The 19,022-nt window shown below is 40.2% G+C and overlaps 1 protein-coding gene across 1 annotated transcript in view; it reads right to left on the reverse strand.

Moving 5' to 3' along the window:
- The window catches only part of spon1a (spondin 1a), a 69,078-nt gene that overhangs the window by 33,590 nt on the left and 16,466 nt on the right, over positions 1-19,022 (reverse strand). The window contains exon 6 of the mRNA XM_041939226.1: positions 15,279-15,427. Coding sequence (XP_041795160.1) covers positions 15,279-15,427 — 149 coding nt within the window. The remainder of the gene's footprint in view (positions 1-15,278; positions 15,428-19,022) is intronic.

A 19,022-nucleotide genomic window follows, 5' to 3' on the forward strand; every position in this document is an offset into this window, starting at 1 on the left:
GGCTTACAATTCCAGAAAGAAATTTCTTTGTGACTTCAAATGCAGTGTGGACAGAGCAGTCGTCCATTTATCGGAAGGTCGGTGGTTTGATCCCTAACCAGTCTTGAAGTATCTTTGGGTAAGACAGCAAACCCGAAATTGCTCCGGATGCTGTGCCATCGGTTTGTGTATGTGAAGGGTTAATGTTCTGAATGAGTGGTTGGCCGAGCCACAATTGTACGAATGTGTGAGTGAATGGGTGAATGCACACTTGTGTTATAAAAAGCACTTTGAGTGGTTGTCAGACTAGAAAAGCATTATACAAATACAGTCCATTACATTACTATTACATTTTCTGACAGACGGGTAGAGACATGTGATAGATAATTAATCTCTATAGAGAAAATTTACAGAAATGACACAACAGATAATACTGTACAGCACTGTATGCAATAAAAGAAGTACAGTGGCTAGATTCCATTATCCATCTTCAAGTCTTCAAAAATGTCCTTCAAAAAAACTCCTCAGCAGTCAATCCACAATTCTAGAGACTGTCTATCAGATACACTGCAATTTTACAAGCTCTGAACGTGACGGTGAGGGACACTGGGAGTTTCAATAAAACAGCACAGACAGACACAGGAAAAGAGTCAACTACTAAAGAAACGAGTGCCTTAGGCACTCAGGCTTTTGTCTTCTTAGAGAGTCATTAGTATCACAAGTGTAGGACGATCATTGGAATTACGGAACACAGTTTTCCCCCTCTGGACATGAACAGCTTGGGAGTCATTCAGAATTAGAGTATTAAACTCCATATTTCTATTCTGATATAAATGCATTTTTTTCAGTGCACGGGTGAGATGGTGGTAGAGCCCACCTCCCTGACGAAGCATATGTACCCGATGGAGTAGAAAGTAATTAAGGTGAAGATAGTACTCATTTTATTTACCCTTTGTAGTTAGAGGTGAGAGAAAACAAGGGCCTGCAGAGAGACTGATCCATCTTAAAGCCTCTAGGTGGAAATCAATTGGACATGAGAGGAGGAAGGGGAGCATATACTGTAGATCATACGTATTGAGCATCTATTAAGTACAGTCACCTGCATGCACATTAAAATGTTCTAGCTGGGAGTTTTGAGGATGACAGGCCTTAAATTAAATGTAAAGCCTAGTTTTATGCATTGCTGTGAGGGATTATAAGAGTGTTGTATATAAAATAGCCTTAGAGTGCATATTTCCATATAAATTCTGGGCAAACAATTCCTTCAAAGACAAATCACAGCACTTGACATTAATTACATGTTGCATCATATAATGCATAAATTGTCTCTGTTTAATCTCATTGGTAAGTCTCCCCTCCAACAGCCATACCATATGCTGGTCCCTATGCAGCCCTATATGTGGTTTTATATGGCTAATAAGACTTTAGACAACAGACAAGGAGACACAGCATGCCCATTAAAGTTAAAATTAAGGTACAAGGCCAAAAAAGAGCAATAAAAGCCCAACATAAGAGCAAGAGCTCATAAAATATTACACACTTCAGACACAATGAACATCATATGAACAAGGAGGCTTTGAGGGTGTTTTTACAAAGGTACAGCCACAGAAAAGGCTCAGTCAGTTCCTTCTGCACAACCTGGGGAAGGGAAGGGCCAATGACTGTACGGCAGGACTAAAAAATGCCCTATTTATAAATCACTTTATAAACCCTCATCAAATGTATAATTGATGTACGTGTCACTTTTGTTTACAACTACACTTTAGGTAAGGTAAATGTTATGATTTCAGGTATTGAAATATAAGATATTTATCCACCTTGTAAACCACTTGCTAGTGACTTTCTATCTAGATTGCCTGCACAAAATATTACGCCACTTAATTATTAACTGGTTTATTCATTTGATTAAATTATGTAAATGTAAACGAAAGGCAGAAACCAGAGTCAAAAAGGGTACAAAGGCAGTTCACCTCTTACTTTTGTTCCAAAAACGAAGACTAAATATATCTTATCCCCATGTTTGCAGGAAGTCCACAGGAAGCCCGGAACAAATAAATAAATCAATAAAAATCAAACAATTTCTTAACTAAAACCCGAGAAGACTAAGAAGTGAATGGGCCTCAAGGCTCCTAGTAGGAGACAGTGAGAGATGGACAGGTTTCTTTCCAACCTGTGAGTCCCGGACGCTTATCTTAACAGGTTACTAAGCATCGATATACGGTATATAAAAAGAATCTGTTTGCAGGTAGCGCCTGTGTATTCTACCTTGAACATGTTTCTTTTTTTTATTTGCTCACTCAAACTGCTCATAAACTGGCTTATGTTGAGGAAGAAAAATATTGTAAAAGGCTCAGTGGAGTCATTTCCAGAACAGAGAACTGCTTGTTTCATTAGAGGAGACACATCATGCAGCGCAGATGACATACTCTCTCATCTTGGAGGGAAACGATTCATATTGCATGAATAATTTCCATCTAGTCCTGACAAGCGCAGTGAACCTTCATTTGCGATGCTTGATTTAGCATTTGTAATTCCCTGTTAGGCAAGAAACAGCATTTAAACTGGCATCATTGCAAGTAAGAAATGGTTAGGAACAGAGTCACAGTGTTAAGATGGTTTAATATTGCCTGCGTGCTCCACTGACAATTGTGATGGTTTGATATGAATATGGGTGGCAAGGCAGCCATACAGTGGTCTACGTCTCACACTGCAGAACGAACAAGCAAAAACCTGCTACAATCAATCAACTACTTTAAATCTGCACTGTTTTAAGCTAGTTTTGAGTTAAATGCAAAACACTTCACACATAATGTCAGAGTATACGTAAAAGATTAAATACACACACATCTCGATCGAGTCTAGGATGAAAGTCATGGGTACAGATTTGGTTGTAGAAGGGAAACGCTGGTTATACATTTAGTGGAGTCAGGGGAAAATCAAGGCTATCGTTTGATATTGACATCCCCTATATTAAACACAACAACACAACAGTGGAGCGCCACAACTAAACGAGTTTTAAAAAACTGTTAGAGGTTACTTTTTGGTTGCAGTAACCTCACTGGACCCAGTCGATAAACACCTGGAAACACATGCTGCATACAGCATGTTCGCATTCTGTTTGCTGAGTTCTAATCAGCTTTTAACACCCAGTATTCTTAGGAGATGCTAGAGGAGATGAATATCAACAGCCAGCTGACTCTAAGCATTAAGTATTTGTTGTCAGACGGTAAGGGCAGCTCCATCCGCCTGTTTTCAATTTACCCATAAAAAAACAGTGTGGCGACATAGAAAAACTTGAAACAATGTGACAAGGTTTTCACACTTGGCTGTGGTGGAAAAGTTGTTTATCTTGATAACATCTCGCTCTTGTGTGAAAAGCTATTCTGAACCCCAACAAGACTAAATAACTGGTCATAGACTTGCATACAGATGCAGAACACACAAAGTCCAACAAATACGTTTTTTTATGAGGATTCTCAAGAACTTTGATGTCGATACAACACCACAATAAAGCTCGTAAGACCTTTTCACAAAAGAAAGAACAAACTTCACAAAGCCCTGACTATTGCCAGCAAAAGCTCAAACATTTGTTCCCAATATCACACAGCAGAACACCACACTGCATCTCTAGTGAAGGAAATCATTGCTGATCCATCTCAACCCCTCCACAGTGAATACACCATCCTGCCCTCAGGCCGCCACTACCAGCTTTCACCGTTGAAAACAAAAAGAGCTGTCAAATCATTTATTCTTACAAGAATCCACCTGCTAAACAGTGAATAATCAATGGGCTGCTGAGCAAATTAAAGGCATTGTACTGACTTTTGTGTTTTGCGTGATTTTATGTTCATTGTTTGACTACTTTACACTGTATGTCTTTTAGTTGCACTTCAATTACCTACTGTTTAATGCCAACGTGCGTACAGGACCAAAGATTGATCTATTGTGATTTTAAGCAAACTGTTCATCAGGGTCCACAACTGTCATAACTGTGGGCACATTTGAGCATGCATGCGGGTGTGTGTGTGTGTGTGTGTGTGTGCGCGACCTGGTGGAACGTGTTTGAAATTAAGCATTGAAATTTTGAAGCGAGACTCCTCAGGGTTGAGTTTTCATTAAATAGTGATGATTATCATCATGTTTCCAAGAGTCTTGCTCTTTAAAACAGATGAGGTAGTGCAGATGACCAGGGTCAAAATGTAACTAAAATGGTATTCGCATCTTTCATGCCAACAAAGCCAGTCTGACAGTGAAGCAAAAACCCTAAGGAGACTGCTGTGGAAACTACTTATATCATTCACACAGTTTCTGGAGAAAAATTATACTAATGGCTTTCCCTAGCTCCTGGTGGCTGTGGTGGCTAACAACATGAGGGAGGTAACATCCCTTTACCCACTGCAATAGCAGGAAGACGTCCATGTGAAGCAGTGACAGCTGGAGCTTCTGCCTTCACATCCCTTCGGAATATCAGCCACAGGACATACTCGTATAATCATCATGCTGAAAAGATCATTAGTGCTAATTACCATGCAAATACCTCTGTTATTGTCTCACCTCATTAATATTATCACAAAAGCTTATTTCCTCTGAGTGCAGAACTATGCAGATAAGCAATTCATATGCTTTGTCACCACTACAATACAAAGCAACCTGACACTGAAAATTGTGACATGGTACACAGTGTTGCAGGAGAAGAATGAGTTCTACTTTATCTCTTGGTCGCTTATGTGAAAGTGCAATGTAAGATGTGCTCATTAGCTTATTCTATTTCTACATAACTTTATTAATATTTAGGATTGTGCCCAGCCTGAAAATGGCACAGTACTTCATTCTGTATTTAAACTGGTCAAGCTACTCCCTAGGACACCACAATTATGTGAAATTAAGAGCTGCAAGCCAAAGCCCCACTAAAGGAGCCTTTTCCCTGTGTGAGATAGGAGCTCCTCTGATGTTGTAATCAAAGTTCTGCTCAGGAATCTCTCATCTGTCTGTCCCAGCACGTACTCTAAACTATTAATAGACATGAAAAAAAAATTGCCTTGAAATTCCAATGGGATGCATACTGGCTGTTATCATTGCACAGCGTAAAGGCTTACACAGCCTTCAGGTGTTAATTAAATCTCCACTGACATCCCCATATCCTGTCCTGCAGAATACGCTGCAGTTCAGATACTGCATAGGTGAAGTCACTTCAGTCACACAAATCACGCTCAAAACCGGACAGGAGGAACATCCTGCAGGCTAGGGAGGAAACCTGGTGACAAGAGAATCGTCCATGCTTAAGGCAGATGAGTTTGTAAGCGCTGACTGCTTCTCTAGAGAGCTGTGAATTGATTTGCTGACTGCGGTTGTCCTCGGTGGCAATCTCTGAGCCTTGCAGCACAGTCTGGAAGCCTACAGTGCTGCCTGGCACACTCATTCATCAAGCAGCCTGAGCCATCATACAGGCAACTCCAGCAGACCTGAGCCCAGGGCTAGGGGATATTATTAGAGATGAATTGAGGTAACTGCCTTTGATGACCCAGTTCAGGCTGTCTGTCGCTCTCTGAGCTTTTCTTCCATTTTACTAACTTTCATACTTACTTCCAGAATCCTTTCTCTGTAAGGAGGTCAGTGGCCATTGAGGCTAGATGTACTGCACTGCAGAGTGTGTGATGATCCTGAAACTGCCCACCGCTGTTAAGAAAACACAGTTCTGCCAACTCAGCCTGAGCCCTGAAGCTTAAAATTTATTAAAGCCAGCTATAATCCATGTGTTTATCATATATACAACACCAGAGATGTCTTATACATCCTTATTGACGCACTTTAAAACACACAGTTGTGCACCAGAATACATAATTCAGTCCAAAATTCACAAGAGACATTAACTCAGCATTACCTCCAAGGGGAAAAACAAAACAAAAAACAAAACCATGCTAAAGGCAAAACATCGCTTTGCATAGATGCACAGTATGCCAGACTGCAGAGACTGTCAGAGCTGTCTCTTTGCAGAATATATATTATGTGTGTGTCCATTTGCCCTGACAGACAATAGACACAGGAACTCATGGATGTTTGAAACAGAATACATTGACACTTTCACATGCTATTGAAGAAATATGGTGGACTAAAACACAGTGGACTCTGTTTCAACAATCCATATTTTGCCAACTAAAGCTGACCTAAAAGTTACAGAAGGTGCACAAAAAGGCCTGTAGAAGGGATCATGTCATCATCCAGCATGAAGTCGACCTGAACTGATAACATAAATGTCATTTTTTTGTTAGTTCTCTCTACAGACAGAAGAATCATATCCACAGAGTAACTATTATTAGTGTTTGTTTGCACACACACACGGAGAGAGAGAGAGTGTAATGAGCTTTCTTAATGCATTTGAGGAAAAAAATAACAGCATTAGAAATGAAAGATGCAGCACTAAAAGTAATGGAATAAGCAATAACCTGGAATTAGCAAGCGCTGTAGTGGTAGAAAAACAGTGTTTCTGGATAATAAACATCTGCTGTCTTCCCGACTCTTATGAAAAGCTAGTTAGCTGATAGTAACCGATAACAATAGTGTTTACAATAGACAATCGCAATGTTATACTGAGCTTTCATAAGACTATGAAACTGTATTGCACTTGTGTTTGATTTGTCTGTCAGAAAGACGTGTGGACGTGTCTGAATGCCCTTCCCTGTCAATTGCATTGCGTCCCCTTCATCTGTTTGACCCATGCCTGGGAAGACAGGGTCCAGGTCCCCAACCTATCAAATGATATGGAGATTGCGGTGAATTTGGGGCCTCAGAGCCATGGTCTCATTTACATAGGGACAACATAACGGGGAGAGCCATTGCTGAAAACAGATTTGTCGAGGCCACTGCATGAATAAAACATCACACCAGTTTATAATGAGGGTTTATTGTATTTAGCTGGTCTTGATCTCAGAGATCCATTTTATAAAAAAAGAAAAAAGAAAAGAGTTTTCGATAACCAAAAAACCCAATTTGTCAAGGAATTGTGGTTTCAGGGAACTAGGGTTGAACCCAAATGCAGACACAAAGGGGCACTGGTTCAATTTTAACAAATTTAACTCCAGTAGCAAAATCCAAAACTCTAGGAACTATGAAAAACACTTACATAGGTAGAGGGGCATAAGACAAGGAAGAAAGACAACACATGACTGACTGACTGACGTGGCGTGGCTTGTGGACAGAGGCAACACAAGAAACGTGGCTCAGCTAAAGACAATGACAACACTAAGAAACACTGGACAACTCACTTGGCTCGTGGCATGGTTAACGACAAAGACAACTTGGGAAACACATGGAGCGTAGCATGGCTAGGGAGTGTAGACAACACTTAAGATGACACTGGACAAACAAGATTCTTGGCATGGGAGCAAAGACAAATCTATAAAACACTTTCATGAGCATGGCATGGCTAGGGAACATAGACGACACTTAAATGATGCTGGACAACACTTAAAGAACAAAGACAAGACTAGGAAAAACACAAGATAGTTGACATGGCACAGGGAGGTAACGCAGACAACACTACTGATGCTGAACAAACACTTACATGAAGCATGGCATGTTGAGGAAACATAGACAAGACTAGAAAACCACATGAACGTGGCCTGGACATGAACAAAGACAACACAAAGGAAAACACTTACTATTGGCATGGTGCAAAGACAAGGTTTCTCAGACAATTGAGGGTAACTCAGCAACCGAACAAAGAGTGGGGGGAAGACACAGACTTAAATACACAAGGGAGAACAACTAATGACACACAGGTGAAACAGATCAGACAATCACAAAGGCGGGAAAACACAGGAAGTAAAGCAAACAAGGAAACCTTCAAAATAAAGCAGGACGTGACAAAAACAGACTATGATAACACAAAAGGAGAATCTTCAACATAAATCGGACGTGGCAAGCACGGTTCATGACACAATTCAGGAGAATCGGCACTTCAGCTGTATACAGGTTTTAATGTACGATGCACACGCAGTGAAATGCACTTAGTAATACTTAGTTTCATCTCTTTACAGTTGAGTTAACATGTGAGAGGCGTATGGTCTCATACATATGTCTCTTTGATCATGTCTACACCTCGCTCAGGTATTTTCATATCTGCTAAAACACTGACATGGTTCTCTGACCCCTGTCCACACACTGGTCACTTGTTTTACTGTGTGTTTCTGCTGCAGCAAGTTTGGCACCAACAACACATTCACACAAACAGATAGAGAAACATGGAACACCACAAGAGCTGTATTAATAGCACTGATTAATAACTGATAAAAAGGGAAAAAAATTCCACCTAGAGACTTCATATACAATGCTAATTCAAAACATTGCAATGTTTAGCATAAATTTGAATCTTAATTTGCCTAAACTGTGTCATCTCACACTCACATAAAGTGACAAATATTCAGAGAAAAGTTCTGGTACATCCAAGTAAGACAAACAAGACACATGTCTAATCCTTGAATGCTATGATGCACAAACAGGAGGGACTGGAGCAGCGTCATGTCTTCTCTCCTTTGCCCACTACTAATCTCTTATTCCATTCAGTTCTCTGGACACTGGGATGTCTTTATCAAAGCTGCCTCCGGCCAAGATGTCTGAGATTTCAGAATAATCCAGCTTTTATCCCTGTGACTGTGAATGTAGCCGTGAGTCAGCCAGCTGGACTAAGGATCGGTTAAGTCAACATTAAGGGCTGCACATACACAAAAGCACGCATGCACGCACAAACACGCACGCACGCGCGCGCACACACACACACACACACACACACACACACACACACACTTACATGAATATGACAACAAATTATACATAATAACCACCAACACATGCCATCTACATTAAAAACAAGCCTGCATGGGACAGCTATTAAGATCTGTATGAAACGTGTTTATCTTCCTCATTCTGAAGAAAATAAACAATTCAGTCACATGCCCAAACTATGTGCATGTACACACTGAGGTACACGCATGTAAATACACAAACACACACTGGATAACTCTACCTCACTGCATTTCAAAATGTGCTAGCCTATGGCTGTACTGCTTGATTTTGGCAATCTTAATGACAGTGCTGTGCACCAAGGCAGCTCAAAAGCATTAACGTTTTTGAGAGCTTTGTTTTCTCAAACAGGAATATCTCTGCTGGACTCATAAAGCTGACTTGACAGGCCGAGAGAAATTAAAGAATTATTCCCTCTTAAACTTGGGTGTTTGCTTCTTCTTCTTTTTCCTCCTTCTTTTTTTTAACTGACAGCCAAGAAGATATGGACGAAAAACAAAAGAGTGGTGTAGCAAGGGAGAAGTGGCCATGGGGAGTTGGCAGTGAATAGCTAGAGAATTTCTGCATGCTCTCACACCCACTGGGGTTTGGCATGGTGCACCACGGCTTGGCAAGGTTGAATACAGAGGTGGGCTCAAGACTTCGCCCCCTGGGAGGACCCTTTATAGCTAATTGCTATCCCACTGTGGCAAACCTGACCTCATGCAGCAGCACACGCACAGAGAGATACACAAGGAATATAAGGACATGACAAATGGTATGCTGAGAGAGAAGAGTGAGGACAATAACAGAGAAAAAAAGAAAAAGAACCTATAACTTATGTGTGAATTATGGTATCAGCATCTTCTGTATCCCACTCTGCTGTGTCCAGAGGGCTCAAGTAGAACTACCAGAACCACCTGGTGTAACCATCACTGTGATAACATGGTTCTACATGCGATGTATCATTCAGTGCTTCAGTTCTAAAAAACTTAAGTCCAGCCGGCATATGCACGCCCAAAAGTAAAAGCCTGGAAGATATTAGAGTTGACTGACTAACAACATTTTTTTGCACTAATTTTCCATAATAATGTTTAATATTTAAAGACAAATGTTATCATGAATGTTGGCGTAAATACAGCTAAGCAACAACATTTTGCCCATAAAAATAACCATTTTACTGTCTATGAAGTACGAGGCCAATAAAAAAAGGAAATAAAAACAGAATTCAGTCATTTGCAAATGAACTGTTTTACGAAGTGTGTTTCACAAAGTGGTGAACCTCCCTCCATCCTTGCCTGTAAACGACTGAGCCTTTCAAGGATGCTCCTTTCATACCCAATCATGATACCATCACCTGTTACCAATCAACCTGTTTACGTCCAAACAGGTGTTTTTGCTTTCTTACAAAATAGTTGATGAGGTAAAACATTAAACATATTGTCTTTGTACTGTTTTCAATTGAGAATACGTTAAAAAGGACTAGCAAATGACCACATTCTGTTTTCATGTTTATGTTGTACCTTAAGATATTATATGTTACAATTATGATGTATTTGACATTACTTAATCCACATTCAGATTTAAAGAATTTTACTCCTCTGGCAAACATTCAGTGCGTGACCCCCTTAAAGAGTGTTTAACGGTTCAGTTTCCCTTCTCCATGCTTCATTATATTACAAAATGGCTGAGAAAGGATTCAGCTCAGAGGCACTCAAGAACCAAATCTGAACCACTGTAAATCCTAACAGCATTTAAACCCCCCACCCCTACACAGCTTGACCCCTTTCTGGTCTGAAGAACGTCATAGAATACAGCACAATGCCTACTGTATGAGAATCTCATAAGCATATTTCTACAGAAATAATAATGTCAAATACAACTGTCACTAGAACATAGAAGTGAGTGGGTAATCACGAAGTAGCCTCTTTCATGGAAGATGAAAGGGAGTGAATTTCATTGATGTATCACACATGTTTGCATGCTGAACAGACCCAGGCACAAGATAACTAGTTGGCCAAGGAATTAATCAAACGGGGGGGTTGAAAGACCAAAACTGAATGACATCAAGGTGAAGACCAGTTTCATCTCTCATTTGATGAGAGATTGAATCTCAGAGGGACATTACAAAACTTAATGATGCAAGAAAATAACACAACTTGTTCAGTCTCTCCAATCTATCGGCCTCAAACAGGTCTTATTCCAGGCGTGTGCAGGAGGAAAAAAATAGAAGAAAATTTACAATCGCTCATTATCAAATTGCCACTTATTAAATATGTACTTAGTGTGCCTTTGTAATGTGTGTTTGAATTGTAGTCCTCACTGTGCACTCGTTGGAATGAATGGAGTGAAACCGTACATGCACCATGTGAGCACACTTTTCGAGCAATAACATAGATTCTATTCCAAGACAGCGTGTGAAGTTAAACTTCAATGATCAATGGTCTGAAAGCACTTGCAGTCCTCAGAGAGAAATAATAGAAAGAGACAGCAAACAGTAGCAGCTGATTCTTTTCCCTTCCCTTTAAACCCCCCAATCTCAGAAGATCAATACAATAGGCAGCAGCTCTTCCACCTTCTGAGTAGTTACATCATTTCTCCAGACATTCATCCAGATAAGATTTATGATAGAACAATGCTACCACAAGATATAATTAAAAGTGTACCCAAAGACACATGGGGAATACAGATTTCTGTGCAGTCGAAAGTGGTTGTGAAAGTTATTCTCTGTATACAAAAAGAAACACACAGAAACATCTGCTCATTCAGTGAGAGTCAAGGACCCGAAGGATCCTGCATATCTATTATTCTCTGCCCACGCTCCTGACTGCAGGCCTCCCACTTACAGAAGGCAGACCTTACTGTTCTCACGAAAACTGAACTGCAAAATTATCATTTGAATCCTTGCAAGGTGCACAGAAAGATGAGCAGTGGGAGAAAGATTAACAACAAGCTATTTCATTCCATAATGCCTGTTGTTCTTCTGCCCATCATGCAAGCTAAATGTGCATGTCAGCTCTAATGCTCCTTGCAGACTGTGAAAGAGCTGTCATCAATGTGGCAATTTGACCATGATAAAAGTCAAGTAGCATTTGGCATTATGATTTTCAAAGTTTCCATATGAATCTTGCTTAGAAATATCATGTGTTTACTTCTTATAATCAAAAAGGAATCTATCCAGGGATATCCCTGGAGTCACTTATATTATCAATGAAAGTATCATGTGCACATGTACCCGTGTAAAAATAAAAAGATGCCAGACAATATAAAGGACCACAGCTGTGGCGACAAGTGACATGGATCTGTGTTTCCTATCATTAATCTGTAATGTCTCTTTTTGGCTCCAGTCTGAGTCGTGTCGTCTCGGCTCTGTGGCCCAGCTGTGGTACTCGGGATAATAGAGGATTCCTTCAGCATATTGTGCAATAATGAAAAACACCCCATGCTGTGAGAGGAAATAGGAGATTTCATAATCCGTCTGAGGCCTTGGCCCTGGTCCATGGAGAGAGTCTCATTAAACTTCTCATTAGTGACACATTGAGCTTCTGTAATGACTGAATGCATATACAAATCACCTCAGACATGAAAGGAGGAACAACAACAACAGACCCAGGCTGCATCTCTGTGCTGCCAAGTCTTCAGATAAGAGCATTTGTACTTGGAAAATGGTCCTGTATTGCACATTGGTTTACAGTCTAGAAAAATAATTTGTAAAAAAAAAAAAAAAAAAAAAGATCCCCCATTTGATTCTGTAGCTCACCTACTTGAACTACTACTTGCACTAAAGCTCAAGACACATCACCTATCTAACATAATACACTTACTGACAGATACAGGGGTACACTAAACAAATACTAGTTTGATCTGCATCTCAAGCAAAAATCAAATCAAAGGACCTTCTCGTCCATTGTGTGTTGCAATTTAATGCTGTTGATTTCAATATGAATTCTTAAAAGTAATCGTCACACTTATAATCTCAGGCCCTTTCAATGTGATGAGTGGCATGCTGTCATGATTGCCTGTGTGTGTTGCAGAGGTGTTGAGACTGTGTGGGTCAAGGCTTGTGTTTGAAGAGGCTCTGACATGCAATCACATTTTTATTACCAGCCAGTGATACGGTGAGGACTGCAATGAGTGGGACTGAAATGAGCTGAATGAATGAACAAATTAAATTCAGCAAATTGTCCATGTCACATCCTTTCTCCTCCTTTTAATATATGGAAACTGTCTTTTAAAAGGGAAATTCTAAGAACATATGTGCAAAGTAAGATGATGGCAGTAGTTTTGCATTTTCATGAAGCTTCAATTCTAAAGATGTACTTATTCCTAGAGGACAGGCACATGTAACATTTTTTTCCAACTCTCATCTGATGAGCAGTAATAGCACAAAATATAGTACAGCACAGCCTTGTCCAAGCTCTGAAAGGGAGACAAACTCACAACTAAAATGAAGCAATCACACTGAATTGACATGATCAAGATAAAGAGGGCTCTGTGTGTGCGTGTGTGCACACGTGTTTGCATGGTGTGCATGCGTGTTTGGCTCTGCAAATGAAACTTTGTATGAACACTCTGATCAGTGCACCCCTTGGTTGGAGTAGAGCCTGGCTATGAATATCAATTTTGCATTCATCGCTAGTTGCTCCCCCTGACGCCCCACCTGACACAAAAGAGAATCAGCTTTCTGTTTGTGTCAGCGTTTAGCAAGAAGCGCTGCACGGTTCCTTCACCCAGACTCCTTACCTCAAGGACATCGACAGATTCTGCATGTTGTCTGAATGGTATAAAAGTGGATACAATGAATGTGTGCAGTAGTTGTCTAAGCCAACAACAACAAAAAAAAAGTTTTCAGCTTCCAGATATCACAGCAGCTGTGAACGCCAACCACAAGAAACCTATATATCATGTGAGGCAAAATTATGAGACAAAAGCTCAGTGCAATCAACTATTTACAGTGCAATTACACTGTATGTCCACTTACAAACACAAATGGGCTACAAACACATGACTTAGGCCATGTGCAGAGTATTGACAACGGCTGATTATTCACTTGTCTTTTTTCAGTCAGTGAATGATAGCATGCAGCTTGCTAATATCAGACTAATCAGGGTTTATATTGATCGCCTCTGTAATCATCACCCTGCATTCATGTGTCAGCCAATCCCACCCCACTATTAAGTGATTATTCTCAACAACCACAGCTTGGGCCATGCCACACTTGGTGATGATATGATTGCGGGTGATAAGGAAAATGGCTCATTTCTTCCTGTTAAATCATTTCACTGAATCTGTTAAGAAAAGGGCAATTCAACTGTTGTGTGTCCTGCATATAATGATACTCAAACTACCTACAAATAGCAGCGTCTCTGGGTAGACATATATGATCAATTGCATTCGGAAATTCATGTTCATATCATGTGCTCCGTTTACGGCAAACGTGACAACATGAAATCATAAATAACTAAAAAATGATGTTTTTCAGCACACATAACTGTACTGGTCAATCAGATCTGCTGCTTTCATTTTCACCTCTGAGCTCAGAAAATACTCATCTAATGATCCCAGCCAAGAGATGAAAATAATACAAAAAAAAGAGTGTGCTGTAATAGCAGTGGGAAGGCAGCAATGACACAGAGACCCCATTGCTCACACTATGCTCTCATTATCTGCTGTGACTCCAGGTCTTCAATATTAGCCAACAATAAGCACTCTGCAGGACCATCTGCTCTGCCAGCACGGGTTATTCTCAGAGTGAGAGAGACAGCTATGGAGAAGAGGGAGAGAAGAAAGATTTGCTATTGCTATTTGTGGAAAGAATAAAGGGAAGAGAGGCCAAGGAGGGAGAACATGAACATGAGAAGTGGAATAGAGGAAATATATAAAAATTACAATTTAATATGTAAAAGTGAGGTGAAAGCTGTGTAAGGCAGTTTAAGCATGAAACCAGAGAAAATGAAGAAGCAGTCGGAGACTCGTAACTCAAGCTAGTAGGGATCAATAACTAATGAAAATAACAGCTACCTCGTGTAGATGCTAGCTCAGGAGCACCTCTGGAGCTTCACAGGGATCGTGTCAACTCCCAAAGTCGGACCAACAATGAACTGACAAGCAAAAATTTAATGTTGAAATCTACTTCTAGTCTTTTCTTTTACCATCCAAACATGGTCCTACAGAGGTACTACCACCAATCCTGTGTATTGGTTAAGTGTACACAGTAGATGTAGAGGCAGGCTAAAAATAGCGTAGATGCTTGAAAGCACTAATCAATCTGGACAACAATGTCAAAGCAATGCTGAAATCTGTCATCCCATACTGAACTCAGGTGTGCACACCCTGGAACATTCTCTGAGGCCCCAGTGCTGTTATGCAACTCATCTCATACCAGTTTTTGTTGCAGCAAAATATTCCAGGAAACAAAGCTGAATATTTGTATCAATATATTTTTTGGAACTCTTGATCCTTTTCCATTCTATGTCATATTCAGCGCGTACAGCATGTCAATGAGTGCAGGACAATCTTACCTTCTGTCTGATCTCTTCCTCCATTTTGACCGGGGAACCCAGCTCAGCTACCTGTTTAACTCCTTCGCTGGCAAAGCCACCGTATTCCCACAGCACGTAGTTCTTAGAGTGGGAGGCACCAATGATGGCTGACCAGTGATTGGCTCGACCTGGTGAAATAAGACAACATAACAGTCTCTTTAGTTGGACATACCAACCTGTTTGCCAAAGTCACCTCTGCAGGAGAGGCACAACTCTTGAGACGATGATCCATCAGATGATCGGTATGTAATTCTATTGATTGACAGACAAAAATCCATTTCTTGATGCCACATATTTATTGACAGTCATTTGTTTCAGTCCAAAAATGACTCCATATTCTTGCAAACCACCTAAAGTGTATTAGTTACTGTAATTTTATGCTCCCTGATAATCTCCATTTATAATCCTCTCACTCAGGACAAAGTGTCTGTGTGTGTATGGCATATGGAAAAAGAGACAGTGGAGCTCTATATCTGCACTATACCTGTAAGCATAGAGAGAAGGCAGCAGTGGTATATCTATGATGATCCATCAGACGTGACAGCATAGGCTAAACAAACTTTACAAAATTAACTTACAGGCACTGGATGCTTCACCGTTGTTTAAGGCATAATAAGGGATGAAGTACAGCTGTTCATCTAGTATTGATGGGTTCCCTGTTGATGTTTACAGGTCATTTTAGGGTATTCGTACTAACTCATTGTGGGCCCCTCTGACATGTCTACATCTGCAGCACAGAAACTAATTGCCTCATATTCATTTATTATCTCCCTTATAGTCTTATTATTCTACTTCCTGGCATGTTATTATGGAGTGACATCCAGCTACATTACCCTGACATCATTACAGTGACTTTACAGCCCCGTTCAACACAAAGTGTATGCTTGAAAAGCATATTAAAGACATACACAGTTGCTTTCAACAGCTAATCATTCAAGATAGAAAGACTACCGTTGTGCCACGTTAGAAAATCCTTTACATGGACAACTTCACCATTTGTCTGAACACTATTATACCAGCTACTTAGTCAAGGTGAGGTTCACTCAAACAGGTCATGGGTCTGCCTCTCATCTTTATGCCCTAAATAGAGCCCTTACTCTGCAGTTCTGTAAGTCACCCTTTCTGCCTTCTGCTGGTTCCCAGCGTGAGTCTGAACAAAGATGAATCTCTCTGATAATCTAATCTCTGTGTTCGCAGTATTCCTGTTATAGTACAGTGTGTTATGGATACTTCTCTTCTCTTCATAGTACAATGCATGACAGGGATAATGTTAATGCAAGACCACTTTCAAATGAGATATTTATTTTTCCAGACTTTTTACTTCTACAAAATTATATGTTAGTGATCTCTAGATAAATGCTTGGAAGCACAGCTAGAAGGATGATTGTGTCCCCAAAATGCTGATTTTATCAGGCCTGTGTCCACAGTGGAGGACTGTCGTGGCCGCAGTTTAATAAGTTTAATAAGTTTAATCCCAAATTTCCCTGACTGGGGATAAATAAAGTTGTATCTTATCTTATCTTATCTTAAGTCAGGTAGATGTAGCCCCTTTGTGACTAACACATTTTCCAGTTCTTACGTCATGGGTCTATTGTCAGGGTTTGTTGCAGAAACCCTTATATTTCTCTGTCTATTGTATGACCTTGATTTACAAGTTCCCACAATATTTGCTCTGAAACATGCAGGCTGAATGCTTAGTCCGTTTTCCATGTATATAAAGATTTGATCCCATCAAAAAAGCCATCTTCTCCTATTCTTAAATGATGATGATGATGATGATGATCACATACTTCCAAACAGCAAAGTGAACTAATTAAATTGCAAACTCTATTCATTATAGTTCGTATAAAATGTGCAATAGTTATTCAGTTATATTCAGCCTGTCGTTGTGTGGCTAATTCAGCGCAATGAGCTCACCCTCAGGAACTGAAGAGTCATAGGTACTAATTCACAGAAAGCAACATTCATTTTAAGGAACAAGAATCAAATTGATACTGTATTTCTATGGCACAGAAAGGGTTATGTCTGTGAGGTTCATTCTTCTGCTTTAGCCAAAGAGATGTACAACAGCTGGAGTGCGTTCAAAAGTGTTTATTTTCACCAAAGAAACAAGAGGATATTTGTCTTTTTTAGCATCGTTTCACTGGTTGCTCCTTTGTTCTAGAATTCCGTGATTTTACTGATCACTCCTAGAGTTTATATGACCTGCCCTCCAACAATCTTTCTAAACATGTTTTAAACTGCATGCCTGCACAGAGCCTTCTAACTCTTCCAGTGTCCCAGTTTAAGACTAATGATGACCACGATTTGGAATGACCTGCCTGAGGAACTCGGACTAGCAATGTCAATATCATCTCTTAGGGCTTGATCTGAATGTGCTTTCACCAGTGAAAGGTGCCCTTATCTTATTGCTGTAAATGGCTGTGTTAACTGCTTTTTTGCTCCAGGTGTGTTACAGTCATCTGCTTTGCACTTTATGGGGAGGCACCTTGAGAGCTCAAACCTGAAAAGTGATCAACTGAGGGAAGGTTAGTGGTGGCTGTTTCTCCTCAGACCACTCAGAGAATCAGTTATCAGGGTATCAGACTGAGTGATTGATAACAGATACCTATTTATTCTGTTTTCTTTTTCTGTTCTTTCCCCTGGTGATAGTAAAAGCAGACAGCTAGTGCTTCACCCTCTGGAGGCTTCTCAGAATCACAGTAGAGTATTCCATCCATCTGTCCATCTATCCACCCATTCATCCGTCCGTCCATCCATTCATAATAAGTCATAACTTGTCAACAGGGTTGTCTGAAAAAATGGAAATGGGTGGCAGTGTTGTACGTGAACACACTTAAGAAGCATGAACATGCTCATGTTTTCTGGTGAACGGTAAAATAAATGCATCCATTTGCAACTAATGACCTTTTTACGGCACCTGGAATGCCCGATGGCAAAGGCATGACCAGCCATTCTCTGTCTCTGAGTGACTCACCGCAATATTCCCACCCTAACCAATGTCGATCCTCATCTCACACCTCATGCCAATCACACTCCTTAAACTAACCAACACAACCAACGAAGGCAATAAGTACCAGCCAATCAGTGGCTGAGTAGGGTGGATACTACGGAAAAAAATAATTTGGCATGCCGGCATGGCTAGTGCAACTGGCAATTCAGACACAGCTAAGATAATTTGAAATGAATGTGAACTATTTCATTTTAATGGGACTGTGAACTTCAGAATTCAAAACTGTGATCTATGAACGTGAACAAGTTCATTTTAATCTCTGCTAACTTTGAACTAGCTCTAACATCGGTGGCTGGTGCCTTGCATACAGCGAGGACCAGGATGAAAGATAAATCTTTAGGACATTTTTTTTCCCCACATTTGATGTTTAAAGGCTTTTCAGTCTTTCTAAGTATAAAAGCAACTTCATGAGATGATAAGGATGACAGAAGCAAAGAATACCCTTTCCTCAACTGACCTGCCCGTCAATCCATTTTTGTCTTATCTGTCAAGATTATTTCAAACATATCAGTTGTTTAATATTTTTCCTAATGGTCCTTTATAAAATTTTAAGGCCATTTGTGCCCCAAGCTTTCATAAATGTCTGACCCTCACAGGCAGGGAGCCATTGACAATAACTTAATAGCGTTCAAATTATGGCTCCAGTTAGTTTTATATTCATCATTGGTTCTTTCGCCTGCGGTTGAGGCAGTATTAGTTTACTTCAAAGG

Source organism: Chelmon rostratus, chromosome 1 (assembly GCF_017976325.1).
Source record: "Chelmon rostratus isolate fCheRos1 chromosome 1, fCheRos1.pri, whole genome shotgun sequence".
Taxonomy (NCBI): Eukaryota; Metazoa; Chordata; class Actinopteri; order Chaetodontiformes; family Chaetodontidae; genus Chelmon; species Chelmon rostratus.